Source organism: Solanum pennellii, chromosome 5, assembly GCF_001406875.1.
Source record: "Solanum pennellii chromosome 5, SPENNV200".
Taxonomy (NCBI): Eukaryota; Viridiplantae; Streptophyta; class Magnoliopsida; order Solanales; family Solanaceae; genus Solanum; species Solanum pennellii.
The window spans coordinates 76,126,845-76,144,983 of NC_028641.1; the positions used below are offsets into that span (position 1 = coordinate 76,126,845).

Consider the following 18,139-nt stretch of genomic DNA (forward strand, 5'->3'; position numbering starts at 1 on the left):
CGATTTTTTCGGTTTTTGTACAACGTGTACGAACACCAAACCGAAATAATTCGGTTCGGTTCGATTTATATTATTTCGGTTCGGTTTATATTATTTCGGTTCGATTTTGTTATTTTGGTTTTTTTAATGGACCTTCTTAGTGGGCTTTTTAAAATTTAAAAATTTATAAACTTTTTTGTTTGATTTTTCAGCTTAATGAGCTAAGAGTAATTACATCAAAAAGTGTCTTTTACTTTTTAATTTAATATTTTAAATTATAATATTTAACATTAATAATTAATATAATATAAATACATATTATAATATAATATATTTTGATAAATCGAAATATCGAATAACACAAAATTATATACCAAAAACCAAATTGAAATACCAAAAAATATAAACATATATATCGAATACCAAACCGAAAACCAAAAAACCAAACTCAAAATACTAAAAAAATTCAGTTTAATTCGATATTTCGATTTTTCGATATTTATGACCAGCCCTAAAAAAATAACAAAATGGACCACCATCTAATGTCACTTTTGTTATTTTTCATAAAGAAATGGGTCATCATAAATTCTATCACACCTACCATGCACTAAATGTAGGATTTAAAGGCACCACCTTACCCTCATCAATCTCTGCATCTTGGGATAACAAAAAATAGGTAAGAATTTATTTGAGTTTGGTATTTAGATCAAATTATTCTTTTTTTATTTTATAATTAAATAATCTCTCCGTTCATTTTTACTGGTACGTTATTTTTAACGTATCAAGAAAAGATATAGGCGAATTCATGTTAGTTGCTTATTCTTCAAATAATTTTTCCTAAGACTTAATATTCCATCTAATTTACATTAACTGAATTGTTGAAATTTTATTATTTATTTAAAATAAGTGAATTATTTAGAGTTTAAAAAAAGTTATTGATACTTTTTTTTCTCTCTTCATATTTATCCTTCATTAGTGAAGTTTAACTAATTTACGCTTGCTAGAAGACTAGTTTAAAAATAATCAAAAAATTTATAGTGAAAAGTATTCTTTAATTTATGTTCTTATCTCGATAATTCACTTAATATGGATTACATGGAATATTAAAACAAATTACTAATAGGGATAAAGTGGTAAAGTAAGTATGTCCACCGTTGTTTTCTTTATTTGTTTGTCAAATTCAAATGTAATAAGTAAAAGTGAATAAAAATAATAAAAAATTTAAATTGAAATATATATTAATTACTTATTATTATTATTATTATTCAATTTAATCATTACATGTTTTTGTTATATTTCGATTATTAGTGCTATCTGTTGTTTAAAAAAATCACTAATTTTTATACGACTCTCTTATTATTATATTTTTAATTGATTATTATTTATTATTATACTTTACTTTAATAAAATATTTTTGCGAGAAACAATCTCTTTACTTTTATTAGGTATTTATCAATAAAACTGCATCATTATTATTTTCAAATTCTAGTTATATGATATTAGATTGAATAAAATATTATTATGTTTTCAAAAATGTTGGCTTCTTCCCATTATTTGTGTCCTAAATTTCAAGTTTTGTTTCCCAAGCTAGCTACTTCTTATTAAATGCTAACCCCACTTTTCAGATTTTTCTCATTCAATGCAAAATTTATTGTTTTTTGTCCTCCTTAATTCCATGATCAAGTGACGTGCGAGGCGTATTCAAAATTTTGAAAAAAATAAATATATTATTATAAATTATTAAGACAAACCTTTCTTATTTTGTTGCTCGTAATTATTATTTGCAAAGTAATAACATCATGTGCATAATATATATAATAATTATGCCGGTAATAACATCATGTGAATATATAGGTGGATTTAGAGTCGTCAATATGGATTAGGTTTGTTGGGTCGGCCTGGCCTAACTGAGAATTTAATAGGGATGGGTTACGATTTTTGGAGGCGATTTGAGAAAGGGCTTTTTAGCCCAGTCTGAATAAGTCTGCTGATTTGTGGGGCTTGAGAAATATCGGTAGGCCAGTCCGTGAGCCAATAAAAATTAATTAATAAATATAATATGATATTAAAATTTAAAATTAAAGAGAGTCGAAACTCAAAACAATTAGGTTAATATTTCTACTTAGATATTTATACTTTTACTTGAAAAAAAAACTTAATAAATATTATAAAGATAATTTTATTTGTGGATATGATTAAAAAGTAGTAACATTAACATCATGTAATATAGTTTTGCCGATATTTATGATAATATTTTAAAATTATACTTTATAATTTAATTTAATAATTCTAAAAATAATATAATTTTTTAAAAATTGGGTTGGCCCGGCAAACCTATAGCCCATGTACTTGTGGATTGGGCTGATCGTTTTTTGGCCTACAAAAAAAACGGGCTAGCCCGACCTGATTCATAAAATATCGAAGCCTATATGAGTTAGCCTGGATGGGATGGGCTAGCCCATATTGACAGCTCTTGGTGGACTAAGTAAACATTATTAACAATAATACATAACAACCATTTAATTTCTTTTTGGTATTGTTATGCCAAAGCTCAAAGCCATTAAAGTAGGACCACTTGCTCTAGAAACTTTTTTTTTTTAAAATTCTATTTTTTCTTTTTTAAATTTTACATTGTGAAATTATATGTATCAAATATTCAGATCAATTTGATTTTTAATGCCAAATATCAAATATATAAAATAAAAAAGATAAATGAAAAAGAAGTCATATTGATGTGTTTACACTTTACAGCTCAGCTCCACCACTATAATATCTGGAAATCTAATATTATTTTTTAAACGGTTCTAATTTATTTATCTTATTCTTTTATTCGTTTAAAATGAGATAGTCAATTTTTAATAATAATCTTTAATTATACTTTTTTCACATACATATTTAAACAAAAGTCTTTACTCATCGTGAATCAGTTGAAAAATTATGCTATAGATTAGAAAATTTTCCAATTTACTTTTAATTCAATCAGTTCACTAAAAAAATAAATTCTTATGAAAATAATATTTCTTTCTTTAAAAAAAAAGACCTAATTTGACTTGAAATGAATTTAAGAAAAAAAAAAGAAGATTTTTTGATATTGTGATTCTAAATTAAAGTTCTGTTAAATGTATCAAATATTTTTTAATTTTATGATTTTAAACATACCAAATAAAAAATTAAAAATATTATTAAAAAACATGAATCATTATTTTTAAAACAGACTAAAAGAAAAAATAGAATCTGTTAATATTCTTTTCTAAGTTTCTAACAAATCCAATATATAAGACTAGTCATCAAACATTTTTATTTAAAATAATAAATCATATTATTATTTTAGTTTATGATTATAAAAAATAAAATTACCTTTCTAAATTTTTACGAGTCAAAATCTGATAAATAAATTGAACGGATATTAAATGCACTACTAAAATAATGCCACAAAAAGTTAAAAAAAAAACAAAATATACTCTACTACTCCCACATAAAAAGTGTGAAGAGAGTAAAGTTCATTACAAAAATCCTTTCCTATATATAAAGGCCACAAATAAGGGCAATAAAGTTTTTTATAGTACAAAAAAAATAAAATTTTTCTCTTCACTATGAGTTATTTGGGGATTGGAGTGAGTCCTGGGAATGTTCCAGTTCATCATGGAAGTAATTTGAAAGTAATTGATAAAAGAGTAAGAATAATAGAGGTGATTTTGAGGTGTTTAATTTTAGGTTTAGCAATTATTGGTGCTGTTCTTATTGGAACTGATAGTCAAGTTAAAGTTATATTCTCAATCAAGAAAGAAGCTAAGTTCACTGATATGAAAGTTCTTGTGTAAGTATTTTTTTTTTTAAAGTATTTTTTGGTATGAAAGATTATTTTTTTTAGTATTTTTTGGTATGAAAGATTGTGTTTTTATGGTGAATGAATGATTTTTTTTTTTGGGTATTTGGTAGTTAAGGAGAAAATATTATTCAATGGTATGTGTTTGGAGAAAAATGTCACTTATTAAATTTGGACAATATTTTCTGTCATACCAAACACATACTAAGAGGTTTAAAGATTTGAACTTTGTTGAAGTTCTTGGTGTGAGTGATGTTTTTTATAGGTTGTGGTTTAAATAAAGGTGTGTTTGGTATGAGAGGAAGTTTTCTCTTTGGAGAATGAATGGATTTTTTTTTTTTTTTGTATTTGGTGATTAAGTAGAAGATATTATTCAATGGGTAAATATTATGTTGGTTAAAAATTAAATATCCAAAAATATTTTAATGATTTGAACTTTGTTTGATGTTTTTGTGTGAGTGATGTTTTTTTTTTTTTTTTTTGTAGTTTGGTAATCAAGCTAAAAATAGTATTCAATGTTTTTTTCTTTGTATTTGATAATCAAGCTAAAAATAGTATTCAAGGGCTAATTACTATGTTGGGTAAAATATTTAACTTATAAGATGTTTTTCAAAAAAATTGACCTAACTAAATATTGAAAATGTTTTCTTCCATATCAAACACGGTCTAAAGATTAAAGATTTGAATTTTGTTGAAGTTATTGTGTAAATGATGATTTTTCTCTATTTTCTCGGTTTTTTGCTTGTTTTTGTAACTTGTAATTTTAAAGATTAATAATCTTTGAAATACAAGCTAAAACGAAGCGAAACAAACAGAGAAAATAGAGAAAAATCATCAACTTACGCAAGAACTTCAACAAAGTTCAAATCTTTAATCTTTAGGGTGTGTTTGGTATGGAGTAGAATTGTAGAACATTTTCAAAAAAAATATTTTTTAACTTTTCTATGTTTGGTTTGGTTGTTCAAGTTTTTCAAAAAACAAACATTCACATTAATTATCTCCTCCAAACAACCCACCCCACCCTAGCCTCATAGCCCTATCCCACCCCACCAACATAGTATTTGCTTACGTTATATACAAATATCTTTCGATAATAATTTTGTTAAATTACCAAATACAAGAAGATTTTATAGTCTAGTGCACTAAGCTCTCGTTATGCAAAAGATTTGAGTAAGGCCAAACCACAAGGGTCTGCTATACATAGTCTTACCCTGCATTTCTACAAGAGACTGTTTTTACCGCTCGAACCTATGGCCTCTTGATTACATGAGGTCAACTTTAATGGTTACGCCAAGTATAGCCATCAAATGCAACAAAATACCAAACATGTGCGTTTGGTACGAAAAAAAATATTTTTCAGAAAATAATTGATTTTCCAAGAAGAAAATATTATCTCAAAAATATTCATATTACCGGTGGGATGTTGGGGTGGTGGAGTTGGGAGCTAGGAGGGGTGGAATGGACTGATGAAATTTGTTTTCTTTACTTTCACCGAGGAAGTTTTCTCAGTTTCAAGGAACTTGTTTTTATAGAGAAAATATGTTTCAAAAGTTTTGTTAGACAGGAACATGAGAAATTTGAAAAATGTTTTCCTCGATACCAAACACACTCGTAAACGGCAAAGATTCAAACTTTGTTAAAAAATTGAACTTTTTTTTGCAGATTTTTAGTTATAGCCAATGGATTAGCTGCTGCTTACTCTCTGATTCAAGTTCTAAGGTGCATTTTCAGTATGATAAGAGGAAGTGTTCTTTTCAACAAGCCCTTAGCTTGGGTTATTTTTTCTGGTGATCAGGTACAAGATATTCGTATTAGTTGTTGTTTCTGAGTTTTGATTGATAAAAAGAGCTGACTAGTTAAGAGTTTTTAGAATTAAACCTTTTAAAGTTGAATTAATTGCTCGAACTTTTCAAAAATGTCGATGGATGTGTGTCAGGTTTCTCCAAAAGTAATATATTTTTAGAGGATCTGCTGCTGCATTTAGAAACTGATCTGATTCAAATCAGGCATATCCTTTAGCACTTTATCATAGATGCACGTTATTTTACTCCGTTTTTGGGGTGGTTGGGGTTGTTCATTGAGGGAATTATGGATAATATATTTTGTATCATGAACATGTAGCTGGTAACACGCTTATGTTGAAGTTCTAATAGGAGCTGGTTCGTTAGTGTTGGTATGATTGTATTTGTCATTCCTAGTGCTCTAAATGCTTTTATCCCCGTTTTGGCACCCGCTTTTGCACTACTTCTCTTATTATCTCGGAAATCAGTACAAAAGGTCTTCTTGCATATAAATTGTGGGACAAAACTGTTTGTACCCGTATGGCTAATCTCGGATTTAGAGTTGGTCAATTCTGTTCTCTCTATATATATGCCCATTTTTTTCCGCACACACATATATAGTAGCGTTAGGTGCAGCAGCCAGCAGGTTCTTTCGGACCTGTGGTGTTTCTAGTACAGACCCGCTATTGGTCTTGACTAGAAACATCTCTCTATCACTTTGTCTCTACGTAGCAAAAGTCTCGGGGAAACATTTTTTAGTAGCTTAAGTAGAGCAATAAGAACCTTACTATACATTCTGAAAACAGGACGATTCTTCTATGTTTTGTGACCGTCCTATCTTGACCGCTAAACCCTCTAACTAGCAATATGTGAGACTTTTGAATTTGGGAAGGCTGAAGACGGACGATATGGTGTTACCACATATTTTCCATCTAACAAATTCCCCAAAAACAGCCTCTCCACCCCACAGAGGTAGGAGTAAAGTCTCCCTACATCCTACCCTCCCTAGACCCCACTTGTGAGATTACACGGGATATGTTGTTGTTCAACGATTTCCCCGGGGCATTTAATACAGTCTAATGCTGTCTTTTAAGAACAAGTTCTTAGTCTATCAACTTTTGGGACCAGTAGTTAAAGCCACTGCCATAAATTGTGACACCAGAAACTGGATGACAACATTAAATGTATCTGCACTTTAAATATGAAATGAATGCTCCATATAAGTAGGTGGCTCTGGCCCAAATAGCTTGTCTTTTGGATAGTATATTGGAAAATCGTCGTATAGTTCATCAACTCATATAAACCTTTAGAAATATGACACACAACAACGCCTATGCCCAAGTCTGAAACCAGTTGAGGTCGGCTATATGAATCCTCATCGACCTGACCATGTTTCCTCGACTTCAGAAATGATGCACACCCCTAATACATGGAAAAAATATGAAAATCATCCTGTCGTACCTGTAAGATCCGTCAAACCTTGTGTACTATTTCTGTGGTCCAAATCCAGCAGTTAGGAAGTTCAATGTTGAATGTTGTTGACCATCTTTAAAGATGTAGTTCAATAAGCTTTAACTGTATCTTTTTTTGGGCATTAAGATGAACACTTTAACTTGGTCTCAATTGACAAGTGACAACCACACTCTAACTTTTGAGTATGCACATCTAGACATCTCAACTCATCTCCGTGTCAGTTGAACACTCAAACTTATAGAATGATCATCTAGAAACCTCCAAAAATTGAAAATTCATGTTCCACATCAGCATCAAGTGTCCACGAGATACATTTTTGACAAGTTGGATGATTAGTTGTCAGTTTAGATCAAGTTGAGGTGTCTAGATGTGCACTCTCAAAGTTTAAGTATTTACTTGCCAACTGAGGTCAAGTTCGAGTGTCTGATTATGTATATGCCTTTTTTTACTTTTCATTTGCTATGCAATACTCAAATTATACCCTTTTAGCCTTCTAGAGTACTGTAAACATCAAAGTTCAAAAAGAGTGTACTTGTAATTTTTTTTTAATTAACGCCTTCGTGAAGAAGTGTGACTAGTAATCTGAAAAGACAAGTTACGTGCTACAACAGATTAAAATACAGTGACACGTCTTTTTCGCGTGCAGTTGATGGCTTACTTGAGTCTGGCTGCAGTGGCGGCAGCAGCGCAGTCTGGAGTAATTTCCAAGTTTGGTCAACCAGAGCTACAATGGATGAAACTTTGCAATTTGTATGGAAAATTTTGCAACCAAATTGGAGAAGGCATTGTAAGTTCTCTAATAGTTAGCCTTAGCATGATTGCTCTCTCTGGTATTTCAGCATTCAGTCTCTTTCGTTTGTACGGAAACAACGGAGGGAAGAGTAATGCTAGATGATCATCTCTCCGAGCGTTAGTGGACAGAGTTAATTGCAGGTATCCTTGTAAATTTGTCGAGATGTGCAAAAGCTGACCTCGATACCACGATTATCGAAAGAAAGGAAAAGTAATGCAAGGTGATGAGTAGAGTAACTTGGTGGATATTTGGTGTTTTGTACTATGTTGTCTTATGTTGAAACTATTGTATAATAAAATGATTTTGATTTTTCTTTTGTAAAAAATAAATCTAAGACTAATGTTGGTGGGAGTTATACTTCACACTCTTTTCTTAATTTTAGAAGTGTATCGATCGTATAAATAACGAGTTATAACGTGTATATATATCTAGTTATATTTTACTTTGTTTTTTAGTTTTACATGTGTGTTGTATAAACAAAGAATTTTAACTTGTAACCAAAGAGTTTTAATTTATTCCACCAAATTGTATGAAGAAATTTTATACTAGTTGTAGTATTATCAATTGTAACTTACAATATGTATTTCCACGCCCTTTGAGATTCCGAAAAATGAACAAATTCTTTTTTGATTGCCTCTACGTCGGGTAAATTTAGTTAATTAATGTGTGTATTCACGATAATCTCATTTCTTTCGATAGAGAAGGGACTCTAAGAAAGACGAATCAATTGAAAAATTATATATTTTTTCAAATAAAATCTTTCTAAAGGCGATTCTCGATCATTTTTCAAAAGTTAGATTTGAAAACAAAATATTTATTTTGTGACATGAGGCTTCAACTTCAACTTTGAAACTATACTAAATCATTCTCGAATACAAAATATGAATTAATTAACTAAAAATCTTACTTCTTCAAACAAAAAAAGCATTTATCACCATTTTTAGTTTTTTGTTTGGTTAGAAAAAAAACTATTTTTTGCAAAGGTCATCTAAAATACTAATTTTCTCTAACAATTTTTTTTAACCAAACACCATCAAAATAAAAAAAATAATGAACTTGATATTTGATATTTATTTTACTCCTTGATTAATTTAAATTCAAGTAGGAAATTTTACGTTACAAAATAAAATATTTCAAATAAATCATAATTCCATTCACGAGATTCAAATTTAAAATTATATTTTATAATGAAAAATTATTTACCACTTCGATGATTCATAACTTAAAATATTTTTAAAGCTATAAAAAGAAAAATAGAAACAAATAAAATAAAAAATATCTATCTGAAAAAAAAAAAGTAATTTGTAGAGGGAAAAAGCAAATACCATTCTTAAAAAAAAAATAAAAATCACCCAATGAACTTCACCAAAAAAAACCCAAAATTTTCTGTGTAACGTCCAATAATTGTATCAACAAAATTTCCAAATTGGGAAATTTTACTGAAAAAATTTATCAAAATCAATTCAGAGTTAAATGGGTCGCTCTCGTGGGAATTTTCAAGCTGATGAAGATCCCAGCCAAAGGTTGAATTTTTTTTAAATTTTTTTTGTATCATCTCTATTTTAACAGTATTTTTTTAGTTTATGGGTGTCTTTTAATTTGTATAAACTAATAATGAGTGTTGAATTCTTGTTTTTTTTTTTTGCTTCTAGTTTTTGGGTTAATCATTTGAATTTTTAGTCAATAACTGAAAGTGTTATTTATTGTAGGTTTTAAGTACTAGTGGGTGTGAAATTGTTTAGGTTTATCTTGTTTTCTTGGTAAAGATTAAATTTTTATTGCTAACATTGAGTAGTCAATTGTATATCTTTTGAGTTATAGGTTTCAAACTAGCAATGAGTATTGATTTGGTGGGCTTAGCTTGTTTTTGTGGTAAATATTAGATTTTACTGGTAATGATTAGTCAAATGTTGAGAATTAGCTCTAGTTTGTGCTTATATTGTGTGAGGATGAGCGTTGGCGCAATGGTAGAGTTGCAATATTAGATTTTTATTCGTAAATTGGTTAGTCGATAGTTGAGAGTGTGTAGGTTTAAAGTACTAATGGATTGGATTTATCTTGTTTTCTGGTAAAGATTAAATTTTTTATTGGCAACATCGAGTAGTAACTTGTGGCGAGTGTCTTCTAGTTATAGGTTTCAAGTTGGTCATAGGTAATAATTTGTTGGGTTCAACTTGTTTTTTGGGTAAAGACTAGATGGTAATGATCAGTCAATTGTTGAGAATTAGCTCTATTTTGTGCTTTTATTGTGTGAGGGTGAGCATTGGTGTAATGATAGAGTTGCGTTATTAATCTTTTGGGTTTGTCTTCTATTGGTGGTAGATACTATTTTACTGGTAATGATTAGTCAATTTGGTGAGAATTAGCATTGTGGGAGGGAGAGCATTGCTGCAATGGTAGTGTTGCGATATTAACTAAAAGAAGTGGGCAGCCCGGTGCACTAAGCTCTCGCTATGCTGTGTATGGGGAAGGGCCAGATCACAATGGTCTGTTGTGCTCCTTATCCTGCATTTCTTACTTCTGTAAGAGACTGTTTCTACAACTCATACCCGTGACCTCCTGGTCACATGGCAGCGACAACAACTTTACGAGTTGTGATATTAACTTCTTGTGTTCATCTTCTTTTAGTGCTAAAGCGTAGATTTTTATTGGTAATGATTAGTCAATTGTTGAGAATTAGCTCTAGTATGTGCTTTTATGGGGCGAGAGTGATTATCTGCGCAATGGTAGATTGCTCATCCGTGACCTACAACTTCTTTGCATAAATGCAAGGGGAAGACTGTGTACAATATATGCTCACCCTTCCTCTACCTTGCACTAGCTGGGGTACTAATGTCACATTGACAATCCCTTATAATTTATGAGCAAGCTTATTGAGTTTTGGCATTATTAATATACCCTTTTCTATTCTCCAAAGAATAGGACGTACTAATGATCATGATATGTGCGCATTACTTGTGAATTTTATGTCTTTAATGGCATTAGAGGAGAGTGGATACTGTCTTTTTTCTTTTCTCACTTGTTTCTTGCTGATATCCTGTAGTTTTATTACCCGTTTTCCTTTGTTTAGATCAAGGAGGAAAAAGAATGCCTCAAGTGGAGACAATTTAGAATCTGTGACCACAGGTAAGTTTCGTCTAACTAGTTTTTAACTATTTAAATTCAGTTTAGTTCTGATTCTTGTGGATGGCATCTTATTATATTTGATTATATTCTTTTCTATCCATTCAATTCATTTTAGGTTTTTAAATTTTGCGATCTGGTTAAGGTCTTTTTTCCATTAACTTAGTCAGTTTTACTGGTAGATGAAATCAATGGTGACTGAACTTTAAACAGGATCCTATTTCCCTTTTCATTTTTGAAATGACAATCCATGTCCTTTCACCAGAGAAGGATAAATTCCTAAAGTGCAGATTCTTCTGGATGTGTACCTTCACAATGATGTCATTGTAACTCAATTTTTTATAGACCAATATGTCGGAGCTGTTTCTTGCAAGCATGAATTTCTTTTACATCCCCAACTTTTTCGGTATAAACATATGGCAACAACCTTTAAATTATTAAATGAAAGCATGGCAAATGTTATTTCAGGTTCCAAACATAATTTTGAAATATTTGAGTAATGGTGGAGGTATCTTGGAGCTTGCATAATTAATCTAACTCCTTACTTTGGAGGTAGAATTCATTAGTAAGAGATGTTCAGAAACAGTATTGCATTTGCCTAGTGTTCGAAAAGAGAGGGTTCCTCAAGTGAAAAGCACCCCCTTCCTCCGACCTTGAGGCCGGGGATTTAAATCATCAACGGAGCAAAAAGTGGAGAAGGGCCACTGCTGGGTCTAGTGTTCGTGTAAAAGAAAAACATCTTAGGGATTTTTTTTGGATCAAGATTATGTCTCCAAATCATTATAATGTTTTCAGTGCATAGAGCATAGCTCTTTGAGATTTTTATTGGGTTGATTGGTTGAATGGATGAAAGGAATTTGACCTTTTTGATTTTGTGCGATGCTATTCTAAACTTGTGGTCTGATGCCTGAGGGACTAATAGTTTTTTCTTCTTCTTTCTAATTCTTTTAACCCGATAATTTCTTATACTTCTCAAAAATCCAAATTTTGTGCAATTTCCGTCCTAAAAGCTGCTGCAAATTTGTATATCATTTGCATGAGCCATAACTTACTTTTGGAGTCTTTCAAATTTGCAACCACTCATATATTGGCATAATGCTTTTGATTACTCAGGTCAAGGGACAGCTGATGGCAAAAGGGCCTTGTATCACTGCAATTATTGCAACAAAGACATTAGCGGGAGAACTCGTATAAAATGTGCTGTATGTTCCGATTTTGACCTATGTATAGAGTGCTTCTCTGTTGGTGCTGAGGTGCATCCCCACAAAAGCCATCACAACTATAGGGTTATGGTTAGTTCTTTCTTTCTTCTTTATTATTTATCGATTGATAAGTATGGTACTACAGTTAGTTCTTTCTTCAAGCTTGTCATATTAGTAGTAATACATATGAAAAAACTTCACTTGCCAAAAGAAAAAAAAAGTGCACTACAGTATGGACTTGATGTTTTTGTTAATGCATGATTTTAGAAGCTTTCTTCATGTTTCCCTGCACCTGTTTGGGAGATAACGTTCATCTTTTTGCAGTAGGTATCAGAATTGGTGCATTGTTGTAACGACCTTCATGTCTTTGAACAGGATATCTTAGCTTTCCCGCTTATTTGCCCAGACTGGAATGCTGATGAAGAGATGTTGCTTCTTGAGGTGTTATTTTGAGAACCCTCTTTTTTGGACACCTCGTGTCTTTCTTTATTACTGAAATTTGAACTTTAACTTTTCGCATTAAGTAATTATAACGCCGATACCCCTTTTTCTTATTGTCTTGATTCCTTGAATTTGCTATGCCTAGGGAATTGAGATGTATGGCATGGGTAATTGGGCTGAAGTAGGTGAGCATGTCGGAACAAAGACAAAAGAAGCCTGCATTGAACATTTTAAGGATGCATACTTAAAGTCACCTTACTTTCCTCTACCGGTAAGAAACTTATCAGAAATATTTTGCAAGTTTATTTTGTTTGACTCACCATTTCACCTGCATTTTTCCTTTTCGATTTCCAGGATATGACTCACGTCATGGGGAAAAACAGAATGGAACTCCTTGCCATGGCTAAAGGGAATTTCACTGATAAGAAAGGTTAGGAATCTAATTCTCAATTCTAATTTCTCTAGTTACTTTACGTGGTTGTTCTTCTTGATAGCCTGATCTTCTACCATTAGAATAACAAACATGCTTGCTGCAACATAAGTGATGGTCTCGAGATCAAAATGTTTGCAGTTACATATTTCGTTAAATAACTAGCAGTGGCCTGTGAAATGATTCTATCTATACTGCATGTAGAAGTGTTTTGTCTATCTTCTTTATTGTACTAATAAAATATCTATCTACTAAATAAATAGGAAACAATAGTAACTCTAGGAGATCACTTTACGAATGTATCTAATTTATGGTATATATATCACAGCATCCCTTATTTCTACTTCTGTAGATGATAGTTTTGTTACTTCTCTTTTACACTGAATTGATATTTATGGTCAAACATGGAATTTAAGTTGATAGTTAATTACTTAATCGTTATTAATATAAGAGACCCCAAAACTCAATGCTCTCCATTCACTAAAAACTGAATCTATAATTTGTTTTTATTGATAGTTTCGGTCTTTACTTTCCTTATTTCATGAAACAACAATATACCCGGTGAAATCCCACAAGTGGGCCTAGGGAGGCTAGGATGTGCGTGACCCTTTCCCCTACCTTTGTGGTCTTCTGGATTCTTTGTTTTCAATAAAATCTTTGAGTACTTTATGAGGAAAATTGTGAAAGAAAAAATCAAGTCTAAATTACAAAAAGCTAACATCAAAGGATGTGAAATTAAATGAAACAACTTTAACATCAAACTGAAATAACCGAAAAGATGATGAAATCTAATTTTACTTCAACTGTACAAATGATAGTGGAATACATAAGGATTCAAAAGATATTTCCAATTTATCGTGAATAGACAAATTAAATGTCGTATCTTATAGTTGCTTGCATACTACTTGCTCATGGGTGCAAACTAGTTACAAAAGAAATCATGGTGAGGGCGGGAATTCGGATAGGTTGATGGGAATTCTTGTGGGAAAAAAATAGGGATTCACGTGGTACTAGGAGTTGAGTGTTTTATCTCGATTATGATGAATCTTTACAACATTTTGTTACATTTGATGTTTGTGGCAATTGCAGGACTCTCTTCACTTGGTGATGTTGCTCCTAAAGATGAATCATTCTCTCCATCTCGAATCAAGTATGAATATCATATTCTATATTCTGTGTACATGGTTTATTGTATTTTGTCTGTTCTAATCATCTAGTACTCACTTTCTTCTTGCGTGCTTGCCATTAGAGTTGAAGACACTCATAAAATTGGTCCATCAGGACGTTTAACTTCTGTATCCAATGCGGGTAAGACCCTTTTTGGTCCTATCTGAATGTAGTATTTACTTTATGTTATGGACTTTTTGAGCTGTAACAGCATGGATGCTGCAGGAATCACAGGCATAAAAAAGCCATCCAGCAAAACGCTAATCAAAGATCAAAATGAACCTGTTAGATTTGAAGGTATGGCAACTTATCATTCATCACTGAAAAAATTTGTGAAGGAATTGCTCAGTTATAGTTAATTCATTACCATCAATCTTTCTTCGTCTATGTTGGCTATTCTTGAATTAAACCTGAGCCTCATGACCCTTTCCTGCATGAAAAAACAACGACAACATACCCAGTATGCATAGGGTAGGATGTACGCGGAGGGTAGGATGTACGCAGACCTTACTCCTACCTTTGCGGGGTAGAGAGGTTGTTTCCCATAGACCCTTGGCTCAAAAGAAGGGTAGACAAATCATAGTAGAAAGGAAAATAACAATGACAAAACAGCAAGATAAACAGATCAAATGAAGCAACATGTAATAGTATGAACGCTAAAAGTAAATTCGTTGTTGGCAGATAATTCAGGCAGAAATTTTGGAGGCAAGAAACCAAAATCTTTGAAGGATGATGGATCCTCATTGATGAAATTAAGTGGATATATTCCCAAGAGGCAAGAATTTGATCCTGAATATGATAATGATGCGGAACAACTATTGGCTGATATGGAATTCAAGGAAACTGAAACTGAAGAGGAGCGCGAACTTAAGCTGCGTGTTCTGCGTATCTATTCCAAGAGGTACTTTTTCTTTCCTCCGTCACATATTTCATGATTTCTTCAGTTATCGTATTCCTTCAGAGTCAAGTAAGTTTCAACTAATAATGGCAGGCTTGATGAAAGAAAACGCCGCAAGGATTTTATTCTAGAGAGGAATTTACTCCAGCCAAGTGAATTTGAGAAGAATTTGTCACCAGAAGAGAAAGGTATATGCCGACGTTATGATGCCATTATGCGCTTTCTCTCGAAGGAGGAGCATGAAGAATTACTTAAGGCTGTGGTCTCAGAACATAGATATCTGAAAAGAATACAAGAACTCAAGGTGCGAAACTCTGCTCTGTTGTTTATTATTGTACCTTTTTTTTTATGAAACTAAACGTCGGCTTGTATATAGAAGCTCAATAAATTTATAAAATTAGAACCATATGTCATTTGACTAATCTATGACTATATTAGCAAAACGTGATACAAAATTACTTTCTATCCTAACACCCGAGGGTATGATCTAGTGGTCAATGAACTGGGTTGCGAACCATGAGGTCACCCAATGGATACAAAAATACTGCTCCCTCCGTCCATTTGTATTTGTCTAGTATTGACTTGGCACACCCCTTAAGGAGCAATAAATAGAATGATTATATTACTATAACCCCTTGAATACAATAAATTCAATGTTTTGGGAAATGACTTCAGTTAATGATAAGGGTAAATAAGGAAAATTGTCTGTTGGTTTTTCAAACTGGACAAGGAAAAATGGACATAGAGACTAGGTGACTTCTTTCAATCTATGCTGCTCGTGGGAGGTAGTAAGTATCCCGTGGAATTAGTCAAGGTGCCCACAAGCTGGCCCAGATACGACGAGTTAGAAATATAAAAGGAATCACTTTCTTTCCTACAAAATTATGCAGGAAGCGAAAGCTGCTGGTTGTCGTTCGTCTGCTGAAGTTGATAGATACTTAGAAAGGAAAAGGAAGAAGGAAGTTGAAGAAGGTGTTCCGAGAAAGGGAAGCTCTCAGATTGGCCCAATGAGCCAGGAAAGCCTGAACATGCCTGCTTCTTCTGAGTCACTTGGAATACATTCAAATAGAAAACCTTTTAGCCAGGCAATTCTGAGTTCCGACACTGATTCAGGTGTTCCAGCTTTTTCTGCAGGAGAACTGTTATCTGAACCTGTAAGTTTTCAGATTTCAATTTTTAAAAGGAATTCTTCAGCAACTATAACTTGTTTTATTTCTTTCACTTGTGTCTAGGACTCATTAAATGGTGCTGAAACCGGTGGCACACCGTTTGTAAGCACAAACTTTGCACGCGCACACACATGACATAGCCCCCCCATCCCCCACCCCCACACCCAAATTGGTTGGCATTGCTTCAAATTTATATAAAATACACATTAGTTTTGGGAAAAAGTTAAGCCCCCACATACAACTCAAGTTGTGATAACAGACCAATACGACTTGGTAACCACAACCAGATGCTTGAATGCAAGAAATAATAAACTTGAATGACGATGTCTTTTGCTTTCTTATTCTGTTTTCAAAGTTTTCATTGTTGAGTTAGTCATACACTTCACATGTTTCAAGCCGAGTTGTGATAGTAGACCAATTCGACTTGGTAACTACTTTGTTCTTCCAAGTTTTACACCTGATGCATGAATGCAAGGAATAACAAACTTACATCACAATGTCTTTTTCTTCGTTATTTTGATTTTGGTTGGATTGGCCATACATTTCACATGTTTCAAGTCGAGTTGTTGTTATTTAACAGACCAATACGACTTGGTAACCACTTTATTCTTTATCCTAGTTTTACACCAGATACATTAACACAAGGAATAACAAACGTACATCAAAATGTCTTTTTCTTCGTTATTCTGATTTTGGTTGGTTAGCCACACACTTAAAATGTTTCTGGCGATTCACGTGTGATCTTTTCTGCTTGCAGGAGAAACAACTATGCCAAGAAATCAGGTTATCGCCGCATCATTATCTTAGGATGCAGGAGGTCCTTACAGTACAAATTTATAGTGGTAATATCACTAGAAAATCAGATGCTTATCCTTTGTTTCAAATAGAAGCAACTAAAGTAGATAGAGTTTATGATATGCTTTTGAAGAAAGGAGTTGCACCCTTGTAAAAATCTGTCCAGATATTGTTTTTAGGTTTAAATGACATCACTCAGCTTTTTTATAGTATTTTTTTTTTCATTTCTAGTAGCATAGTTTGGTATATTAAGCTTCAGCTATGTGCGAGATTAGTGTCAGGATTGGATCAGAGTTTATTGGATCAGAGTTTATTGTATATAACCTTACTCTCCATTTCTGTCAGAGATTGTCCCCACCGTTCGAACCATACATTTTACCATATTTAAAGATTAATGTACATGTACTCATGGTGGGATTGGGTGAGAATAAGATTTTTTTGAAAAGAAAATCTTTTTGGTTCTTATTATGAAGCAAAAATACTAGAAACTTCCTATATGCATCACTTTGCCCCCAATTTTTAGCAATCAAAGTATCTTTGAATGATATTCCATTTTTTTATTTAGAGAAATCTCTAGTACTATGGAGAATTTGTTTGTAACCAGAAGCATTTATGTATATTATACTGTTCAATAACAGTACAACAATAATACAATATTCTGTGGGCTTACAAATGAGGTCAAAATAGGGTGATTATATGTACCGTAAATTTTGTTTCTATTTCGTGAAGATAAATATACGATGTTTAATATATTTTTGTTTCAAATAAAGTATTTCAAAGCAGATATAAGAAAAAAATACAACAATAAAAAATGATCAAATACTATAATATAAGTAAAAGTAAAATTATACAAGACAGTGTAAGGAATCTTCCACTATCAATTTAATAAATTGTAACATGTTATAAGAGGTTATGCATGTATTAGTATTTTATTAGCTTACAAAAATGCTTTAATGTATAGTTTACTTAATAATCATTTTTGAGATATAGTATAAATGCATAATATATTGATTTCATGTCAGTATCAGATGCCTATGAGATATAGCGAGAACGAGTAATTAT

The 18,139-nt window shown here is 31.9% G+C and overlaps 2 protein-coding genes across 2 annotated transcripts; both read left to right on the top strand.

The window, feature by feature from the left end:
• Positions 1-3,467: 3,467 nt before the first annotated feature.
• Positions 3,468-8,310, top strand: LOC107018540 (CASP-like protein 2B1). Its single transcript, XM_015219046.2, has 3 exons — positions 3,468-3,796; positions 5,468-5,600; positions 7,706-8,310. The coding sequence occupies exons 1-3, from the start codon at positions 3,573-3,575 to the stop codon at positions 7,952-7,954; spliced, it is 606 nt and encodes a 201-aa protein (XP_015074532.1). The 5' UTR covers positions 3,468-3,572; the 3' UTR covers positions 7,955-8,310.
• An 869-nt stretch (positions 8,311-9,179) lies between these two features.
• LOC107018666 (transcriptional adapter ADA2b) lies at positions 9,180-17,527 on the top strand. Its single transcript, XM_015219206.2, has 13 exons — positions 9,180-9,375; positions 10,923-10,978; positions 12,089-12,267; positions 12,553-12,618; positions 12,764-12,889; positions 12,973-13,048; positions 14,138-14,198; positions 14,298-14,356; positions 14,441-14,512; positions 14,897-15,116; positions 15,207-15,417; positions 16,004-16,267; positions 17,040-17,527. Exons 1-13 carry the CDS (start codon positions 9,326-9,328, stop codon positions 17,229-17,231), a joined length of 1,632 nt encoding a protein of 543 aa, XP_015074692.1. The 5' UTR covers positions 9,180-9,325; the 3' UTR covers positions 17,232-17,527.
• Positions 17,528-18,139: the final 612 nt, after the last annotated feature.

Excerpts from the sequence above, each read along its gene's own strand:
- LOC107018540 (XM_015219046.2), top strand. The coding sequence starts at position 3,573 with ATGAGTTATTTGGGGATTGGAGTGAGTCCTGGGAATGTTCCAGTTCAT. Across the intron at positions 3,797-5,467 it reads ACTGATATGAAAGTTCTTGT|ATTTTTAGTTATAGCCAATG; the intron begins GTAAGTATTTTT and ends TTTTTTTTGCAG. Across the intron at positions 5,601-7,705 it reads TTATTTTTTCTGGTGATCAG|TTGATGGCTTACTTGAGTCT; the intron begins GTACAAGATATT and ends TTTCGCGTGCAG.
- LOC107018666 (XM_015219206.2), top strand. The coding sequence starts at position 9,326 with ATGGGTCGCTCTCGTGGGAATTTTCAAGCTGATGAAGATCCCAGCCAA. Across the intron at positions 12,890-12,972 it reads CACCTTACTTTCCTCTACCG|GATATGACTCACGTCATGGG; the intron begins GTAAGAAACTTA and ends TTCGATTTCCAG. Across the intron at positions 15,117-15,206 it reads CTGCGTATCTATTCCAAGAG|GCTTGATGAAAGAAAACGCC; the intron begins GTACTTTTTCTT and ends TAATAATGGCAG.